Here is a 9,698-nt window from a genome sequence, read left to right as displayed (position 1 = left end):
TACCATTTTACCCTCTGCTGTCTCCTGACTCTTCCATGAGCCGACAACAAAAGAAGTCTCCAAAAGAATCTCCTATCAATTCCTGCGGAGACATCTGTGTCTCGCTCCCAATTGGTCAAAAACCCAAGAAAACTCCCAAAAAAGCGGCGTTGCGTGTTTGTTTCGCAGCTAATCATGGACAGGACAAGGATGGATCCACAGGAAGTAAGGGTCCATATTCGGTTCACGGTGCATTTGCCCCAAGATGGCATTATTGTTTAATAAGCAAAGATTTCATCCTGATCAGATGTATAAAATTCTCATTCTAATTTTTTGGAATCCGACTTTTGTTTCACTTTAAGCATTTTATATCAAATGGTCTTGTCATTTCAAAAGGGAGGTTTCACTTCTATCCTACTATCCTTCCCTTTATTACTGCTGACCGACGAAGCCCACAGGTTTCATTTACAGTGGTTTTTGACACCGTTCTGACCCTCATTTCCAACATCTTTCTTCCTTTGAAATAAAGATTTGGAAACTCTCTTTGAACCTCGAGTATGTTTCCCGAGTTGGAAAGAGGGTTTCAAAACTTCCCTCCATGTTCCAGGATGACCCTTTGGCAAACGTAATCCTTCTGAATTGTTCTGCATAGATCTTCGACCTTTCACCTTCTTCAACGGCAGAGATGTCTGTTCATTCATCTCTTCGATTAAATCCCTGAGTAGTATACGAGGTTTTTGTGACCTTTCTGTTTCTTTGTTGATTGAAGTTCCGAAGATCTTTCGTGCTGAAGGAGATTTCTGAATTTCCTTTGAAGGACGAAGAAACCGAAGAAACAAGGATCCACTGAAAGATTTCTGGGATGCAAGACGATTCTTCAACGGGGATTCTTCCGGAATATCGTCCGATGTTCCAGGAAGTAGTGATCGATTTGACAATTCCTCTGAACCTCCGACGAGAGAAGCTACTTGAGCAGTTTTAAGAACTCTGAGACGTGCAAACGATCCTTGGGTTCCCTTCAAAATTCCAAGAAAGGAAGACCTCTCCACTGTAGCTTTTCGCATCATCGGAAAGCGTGACCTAACGGTGCGGATCTTCAGAAATGTTGCAGGCTTCGATTCCTGCGAAGAGCGGCGCTGGCGATTTGGAGTGGGTGAGGTGTTCACATGTGGTTTATCTCTCAAATACTCAAAACCATCAGTCTCAGAACCTGCGGAAACATGAGGAAGGAGACAGAATGGTGAGATGGAATGAATCGATGAGAGAACGAGAAAATTATCTTTCATCAAACTTTTTGAATAAAGTTCAAAATATCCGTAACAAAGCGAAAGCATCGGGACAGAGTAACATGCACTGCGTAGACGGTGCATCGTATCGTGTATGGTCATGAGATGCCCATACTGTCAGTTTGCGTGCAGTTAGCATGACAAAGATATCTATAGGAATAAAAGATAGTATACTGGCCTTCTTGGCGACAACTGGGACAGCATTCAATGAGGCTCCGGTCACATGGTGCATCACATGACACTGGTTCGCATGATACTTCACCCAGCTGCAGAGTCATGGCAACAACATTGTATCGCACTGTAATAACCAGGAACGGTACTGCAGCGTGCCATGCAGTGTAACGTAAGTTACATAGTCTAACATAGTCGGAGATTAAAGGGATAACTGTGACGTCATTCTTTAATAATTTTACAATTCGATTCCACAGGAAACAGTTTGATTTGATTCAGGGATTTGTCCTACCACGTTGTATGCAGAAACATTAATCTGATGGATTGGTCAAAGAACAATGTTTGTTTTCTAAATTACATCACACAACCCACCATGCAGGTGCACAGCTGGCACGGCCGGGCAGCTGGGTGGAACTGCTGTCCGTTTAGAACTTTTCGACCGAGGTAGTTGCAATCTGTGAGTTAGACATTGCACAGAGGGTCAGTAGGTGGTGCATGTACTTCAGTTCAGTTGGAATGTTTGGTGTTGTGAGCTTGCTTGGCTTGGCTTGATTTTGACCGTTATTTAACTGATTTTCAGGTGTACGTCAACACTGTGACATTTCAACAAGAGGTCGATTTCCTCCACAATATGTGCCACTTCACTGTCATCGTTTCAATAGATCTTGATGCAGCAAAATGCTGTAAATTCAAACTTTCCACAAAATCATTCATACAATTGGACAGAATAATCAAAACGTTATTTATATATTTATGGCATCAGCAGCGATTCCACCACCAAAGTAGGGGAACGAATGTTATAAATCAAATACAAAAGACTTTATTTCCTCTACATTTCCAATGAGGCACCAATGATATCAGGTATGGTAACACATGGTACACTGCTTATTTATATTTTAGTATGCGATGTTGCTGTTACCATGACACATGGGACAGCAAGCTCCGTTGCGGTGAAACGGGTACGTGCAGGAGACGTTGCACCTTGCGGCCGCACAAGCCACTGAACCTGCCTGCAACACAACAGAGCAACAGTTTCTCAACCTCATTTTGCTCACCACACCACGTTACACCAACATCATCACTCCTTCCTCATCCACGATGTGGTATTTCTCTTCTTCAACCCTTCACAAAAGATTTAAATTCCTTCCATCAACGGCATCTAACTTCCACCAACGAAGTGCCGGCAAATGTCTTCTCTGGCTTAACGTCCATCCGATGGACGTCACCACACATCGATGGCTCGCTCCGCATGTGAAACATCAGGATGGCAGTTTATAGCTGAGTCGCGATTCAAACCCAGGCTCGACAGCTCACGGGTGATTGTGCGTACCTCAAGGCTAGGCTATACTGCCAGCCCCAATGGACTACCAATGGCTTTTAAGAACAGCTTATTTAGTCTTTCATGATTGGTCGAGCCTATCGGTGGTACTTGACCAGACTTTTTGATTCACGCATGAATGCCATCTTTAGTTGGGCAAGTTGGGATAGACACCAAAATGCCATATGTATGAAAAGGCACTGCTGCCCACATTCCAACAAGTTATCAAGTGACTCACGATCGTCCTCAGATCCGTGGAGCTATTGACTCATCATCTTGCACCAAGTCATCATCCTGCAATAACCCATGGAGTGATGATTGACTCATCATTTTATACCGATTCATGCAGTTATTGACTCATTATTTAATAGTGACCCATGGTGTTAACATCGTACACTGACTCGTGGACTTATTGACACCATCATCTTGCGTCGACGAATCATCGTGCATTGACCCTTGGGGTTATTGGCTCATCATCTTGCACTGACCCTTGGAGTTATTGACTCATCATCTTGCACTGACTTAACTCATCATCTTGCCCTGACCCTTGGAGTTATTGACTCATCTTCTTGCACTGACTTATTGACTCATCATCTTGCACTGACCATGGAGTTATTGACTCATCTTGCACTACCCATGGAGTTATTGACTCATCTTGCACCGACTTGACTCATCATCTTGCACTGACCATGGAGTTATTGACTCATCATCTTGCACTACCCATGGAATTATTGACTCATCATGTCGCACTACCCATGGAGTTATTGACTCGTCATCTTGCACGAACTCATCATCGAGCACTGTCCCTTGGAGTTATTGACCCATCATCTTGCACCGACTGAGCTCATTTTCTTGCACTGACTTGTTACCTCATCATCTTGCCCTGACCCTTGGAGTTATTGACTCATCATCTTGCACTGACCATGGAGTTATTGACTCATCATCTTGCACTACCCATGGAATTATTGACTCATCATGTCGCACTACCCATGGAGTTATTGACTCATCATCTTGCACCGACTTATTAACTCATCATCTTGCACTGACCCTTGGGGTTATTGGCTCATCTTGCACGAACTTATCATCTCGCACTGTCCCTTGGGGTTATTGGCTCATCATCTTGCACGAACTCATCTCGCACTGTCCCTTGGAGTTATTAACTCATCATCTTGCACCAACTTAGCTCATCTTCTTGCACTGACTTGTTGACTCATAATCTTGCTGACTCGTGGAGTTATTGACTCATCATCTTGCCCCGACCCTTGGAGTTATTGACTCATCTTGCACCGACTCACGGTGGAGTTTATCATGTATTAGTTCAATTATATTTCTGTCACGCACAGTTTAAAAGAATCGTCATCAATGGAAGCCATGGATTGTCCTCACCAAGCAGACACAGATGCTACAAGGGTCAGAAGCAGGAGTGAAGGACATGTTGTTTCCCCGTACTTCCTCATCGTAGAGACAACCTGCAGACAGGCAAACAACGGTGAGTGGAACTCGTTGGAGGGGGGGGGGGTGGTAAACAAACTCAAGACATGCAGACAGGTAATAGAGTAGACACCTTGACTTCCAATATCGACAGACAAATAAATAGAACCAAATTTTTTTTTTTTTTTTTTAATCAGTGTGGAATTAAACCTCCAAGTTTCTTAAAGTATTGACCAGTAAGGGTCGATGAAGATGTGCCAACAAACAGCACGAGATTCCAACAAGCCGATCAGAAGATTTTGAAACCTGTGCATCGTTCATAAACATGGCGGGACCATCAAAGCCAGTGTGAAACACCCAACGTTCATCATTTTCATTCAACATCGAGATGTAACAGAACAGACTCGAGAAAAATCCAACTCTCAATGTGAATAACTTGTGCAGAATGTTCTCGCGTTATAATCAAAGTGATCAAAGAGGTGATCAGGTGTTCCTCGCTGAGTTTGCAGCAACCACAACGCCCAATGTCTCATGAGGTCGTCGGAGCGAAAGAAACTTGCATGTTGTGGCCACAGGTGAGATCGATAATTATTTATACTCATCTTTACACTCACTCCTAGTGGTTTTACTTGTTCACTGGTTTCCTCAAAACACCAATGGACTACTGAATATGAAGAAGGAGGAGAAACAGAGGAAGAGGTCAAGCAATGTATCTGGATGGGAATAAACACTGTTGTTCTAAAGCCAGATGCTCGGTACGGACAAATCCCAGAACATTGCTCGACGTTGACAAATCGTCGGGATGAACATCGTCTGCCAAACATGGGTCCCGTTGTTTGACTTCATGCAAATGCATTGTGACTTTTTGGGGGTGACGTCTCTGAGCTCTGTGTGAGCTCCAAGGCGAGAACAACATGAGTGTTTTTGTGTGTTGTTTTGCATATTTTGTTGTCAGGGGTTGTGGATTTTGTATCTATAAAAGGTTGTAGTTGTGTTTTCACAGTTTTAGTTGGTATTTGTGTTAGCCTCACCCTGCTTCTTCCAATAAGCTGAGTGTTTAAGTTTGGCATTTAAGTCAGTTGGGGCCTTGGGAATATGTTGGTGAAAAAGTGTATAAATAGAGTGAAGGAGAAAGGAAGAGGAGCACATAAAATGTGATAGATGCTCAATGTGGGCCACGTCAAGTGGGAAGTGTGGGAAGTGTGAGGAAATAACCCACTTGAGGATAGTTATTACTAGTTTGAAGGAACGGGTAGATAATTTTCAGCAAGTAGCGTAATGTGAGAAATTTGTAGATAATAGTTGGTTCCTGTTGTGGAGTGAGGTTGCTGAGGATATTGGAAGTGGTGATGGTGCAGCAAGTTTAGGAAGTGGTGAGAGGGCATACAGTGGTTAGGATATAGCAGGAGCCGGCAGTTGTGATGGTTCAGTGGGAGCAGACAGGGGTGATGGTTCAATGGGAGCAGACAGGGGTGATGGTTCAATGGGAGCAGACAGGGGTGATGGTTCAATGGGAGCAGACAGGGGTGATGGTTCAATGGGAGCAGACAGGGGTGATGGTTCAATGGGAGCAGACAGGGGTGATGGTTCAGTGGGAGCAGACAGGGGTGATGGTTCAGTGGGAGCAGACAGGGGTGATGGTTCAGTGGGAGCAGACAGGGGTGATGGTTCAGTGGGAGCAGACAGGGGTGATGGTTCAGTGGGAGCAGACAGGGGTGATGGTTCAATGGGAGCAGACAGGGGTGATGGTTCAGTGGGAGCAGACAGGGGTGATGGTTCAGTGGGAGCAGACAGGGGTGATGGTTCAGTGGGAGCAGACAGGGGTGATGGTTCAGTGGGAGCAGACAGGGGTGATGATGCAGTGGGAGCAGACAGGGGTGATGATGCAGTGGGAGCAGACAGGGGTGATGATGCAGTGGGAGCAGACAGGGGTGATGATGCAGTGGGAGCAGACAGGGGTGATGATGCAGTGGGAGCATACAGGGGTGATGATGCAGGGGGAGCAGACAGGGGTGATGATGCAGTGGGAGCAGACAGGGGTGATGGTTCAGTGGGAGCAGAAAAGGGTGATGGTGCAGTGGGAGCAGACAGGGGTGATGGAACAGAAAGGGGTGAGGGTTCAGTTAGTACAAGCATTGGTCAGGGTGCAGGAGTGCAAACAGTGGTGAGGGTGCAGAAAGTACAGGCAGTGGTGAGGATGCAGAAAGTACTGGCAGTGGTGAGGGTGCAGAGAGTACTGGCAGTGGTGAGGGTGCAGAGAGTACTGGCAGTGGTGAGGGTGCAGAGAGTACTGGCAGTGGTGAGGGTGCAGCGAGGACTGGCAGTGGTGAGGGTGCAGCGAGGACTGGCAGTGGTGAGGCAGCGAGGACTGGCAGTGGTGAGGCAGCGAGGACTGGCAGTGGTGAGGCAGCGAGGACTGGCAGTGGTGAGGCAGCGAGGACTGGCAGTGGTGAGGCAGCGAGGACTGGCAGTGGTGAGGCAGCGAGGACTGGCAGTGGTGAGGCAGCGAGGACTGGCAGTGGTGAGGCAGCGAGGACTGGCAGTGGTGAAGCAGCGAGGACTGGCAGTGGTGAGGCAGCGAGGACTGGCAGTGGTGAGGCAGCGAGGACTGGCAGTGGTGAGGCAGCGAGGACTGGCAGTGGTGAGGCAGCGAGGACTGGCAGTGGTGAGGCAGCGAGGACTGGCAGTGGTGAGGAAGCGAGGAATGGCAGTGGTGAGGCAGCGAGGACTGGCAGTGGTGAGGCAGCGGGGACTGGTAGTGGTGAGGGTGCAGGGAGTGAAGACAGTGGTGAGGGTGCAGGGAGTGAAGACAGTGGTGAGGGTGCAGGGAGTGAAGACAGTGGTGAGGGTGCAGGGAGTGAAGACAGTGGTGAGGGTGCAGGGAGTGAAGACAGTGGTGAGGGTGCAGGGAGTGAAGACTGTGGTGAGGGTGCAGGGAGTGAAGACAGTGGTGAGGGTGCAGGGAGTGGTGGAAGTGCAGCAATATAAATTGGTAGACATGAGGTGTGGGAGACAGTTTTTGTAGGTGATGAGATTATTAAATATGTTGATTCTTCATTCTGCAGGAAGGAATGCAGACGCAGAATTCTGTGTAGTTTTGAAGGAGCAAGAGTTAAGGACATTGAAGGAAGGGTAAACGATGTTGTATCAGTTCATGGCAGGAAGAAGTTGGTTGTGGTTCACCAAGGTGTGAATGATGTAGGGAAAGTTTACTCAGAGGTTTTGAAAAATAGATACAGGATATTGGGTAAGCGGCTGAAAGCAAAGGGTTGTGACGTTATGTTTTCTGGGATCCTCCCAAGATTAGGAAACAATATAGAAATTATGAGCAGAGCAACAGACGTCAAACAATGGCTGGAAGAATGGTGGAGGGAGGAAGGTTTTACATTAAAGAAGTGGGTATCATTTAGGGGGACAAAGGGAGTGTTTCCAGAATGATGTGTGCCAATTTCATCACGGCCTCCCGATACTTGGTCGGAGCGATGATTTGCTTCACCTCGGTCGGTCATGTCAGTTGTGTAGATACGGTGTAAGACATCTTTGTGGACTTCGAGCCTTTACTTGCTCTTGTCTCGAATCTGATGATCAATGTTATCCTGCAGCTCCTTCCACAACCTTTGAAGTGAGACATCTTCCTTCTGAGGTTCCTCGAGGTCTTGCACAGTCACTTTAGGAATGTCAGATCGTGACACCTTCAATGGTTTGATGTTGTCCCTGTTGAGCTTGGTCTGTGCCCTGGTCACTGCTGCTTGTGTCATTTATGGAATCCAGTTTGGCTCTGGATCCCTGACCTCTTGTGCTCCTGGTATATCACCGATCGCAAGATCACAAATGGGGTCCTTCACGCACATGACCTCCGCCTCGCCTATGTAGTATGGTGTCCACGTGGATCTTTGCCACTGGATAGTGATGCAATGTCCGATCAATCAGCTTGCAGGAGTAGACCTCGTCAGTCATCCGCCTTGAAGTCACCAGATCTTGCTTCACAGCTGCACTAGTACATCTTGAGTCTCGCAGTACTGTCACATTCTGTGAACCCACATAGCCTTCATTCCATGGTGATGTTGCCGTTAGCGATGCCGGCGGTGGTTTCCTCACAATTACTGAAGACCACAGGTGTTGACCGATATCCTCCTTTGTTCACCCGGATCTCTTCAGAACACTTTTGCACAGCTGATGCAGACTGGTCTTTCGGCTCTGCTCTGCACATAACATCTTTCCTCTGGAAGTCGGGCGCTGCACCAGCTGCCTTCTCTTGTGACCTCGTCTGAGCTGCCTTCCTCAATCAACATTTGGCCATCATGGGGCCTTTATTGTTACCATAGAAGCATTCCCTCTCACTTCAACTGAATTGGTGTTTTGGAGGCTGAGATGGGTCAGTGTTGTGCAGCAAACTGTTCGACCTTTGTTCCATTGTGACGTTATTCTTCTTGACCGACGTCCCAGTAATACACCCTCCACGTGCTATAATATACTGCTCAACCAAGGTTCCCATTACTTCCATGTTCTGAGGCACCCTCTCATTATGAACAGGTCCATCTCCGGAGAACACACACGAAGGAACCGTTCACAAACCAACAAGTCGGTTAATGCTTCAGAGCTGCGTTCGCACTTTGTCATCAAAGTCCATTGTGTGAAGCGCCGCATCAAACGTGTCACGAACCGAAACACCGTTCCACCTTCATCAGGTTTAATTTCTCCGAACCTCCGACGATATCCCTCCTCTGGAAGCCCATACCTCCTCAACGAGGCCATTTTCAAGCGATCATAGCCGTGAGCATTCTCCGACATACTGGTCTACACCTGGAGTGGTTTTTGCCTGTCAGAAGCGGGCTGATATGAACTGCCCAATCCTCTCTGTTCCAATGTTGACTCGCAGCGAAGCACTCGAATCTCTCAAGGTACTCATCCAGCTCATCGCATTTCTTATCACAAGTGAGGAGCTTTGGCTTGTTTGCCGTTACTCGGATATCACCAGTGTCAGGTGTGGTGGAAGTACGTGCAGCTGCTTCCATATCCAACTGTGTTCTTGCCAATTCAATATTCATTCGCATTTCCTCCTTCATACGTTCGGCTTCCTGGGTGCGCTCGCGTTTTGCCTCCTCTTTGCATTCCTCACCCTCCACCTCCTCTTTGTGTGCATGTTCCTCACGCTCCACCTCCTCTTTATGTGCATGTTCCTCACGCTCCACCTCCTCTTTGTGTGCATGTTCCTCACGCTCCACCTCCTCTTTGTGTGCACGTTCCTCACGCCCCATTTCCTATTTGTGTGCACGTTCTTCACGCTCCATCTCCTCTTTGTGTGCATGTTCCTCACGCTCCATCTCCTCTTTGTTTGCATGTTCCTCACGCTCCACCTCCTCTTTGCGTCCCTCTTGCTCCACCTCCTCTTTGCGTCCCTCACGCTCCGCCTACTCTTTGCGTGCACGTTCCTCATGCTCCACCTACTCTTTGCGTGCACGTTCCTCACGCTCTGCTTGTCTATCCTCACGTTCACGAGCCTCATCTTCCTT

At 47.4% G+C, this 9,698-nt stretch overlaps 1 protein-coding gene across 1 annotated transcript in view; it reads right to left on the bottom strand.

Annotated features, from left to right (window-relative positions):
- Positions 1 to 222: 222 nt before the first annotated feature.
- Positions 223 to 9,698, bottom strand: part of LOC147010187 (uncharacterized) — a 59,029-nt gene continuing 49,553 nt past the window's right edge. Inside the window, 5 exon segments of the mRNA XM_085860986.1 lie at positions 223 to 1,189; positions 1,444 to 1,531; positions 1,809 to 1,891; positions 2,356 to 2,446; positions 4,141 to 4,223. Coding sequence (XP_085717112.1) covers positions 441 to 1,189; positions 1,444 to 1,531; positions 1,809 to 1,891; positions 2,356 to 2,446; positions 4,141 to 4,223 — 1,094 coding nt within the window. The 3' untranslated portion in view covers positions 223 to 440.

Source organism: Eptatretus burgeri, chromosome 17, assembly GCF_056783735.1.
Source record: "Eptatretus burgeri isolate ZD-2024b chromosome 17, Ebu_testis_v1, whole genome shotgun sequence".
NCBI lineage: Eukaryota > Metazoa > Chordata > Myxini > Myxiniformes > Myxinidae > Eptatretus > Eptatretus burgeri.
The sequence above is the reverse complement of the archived record's forward strand: the minus strand, read 5'-3'. Positions and strand labels throughout refer to the sequence as shown.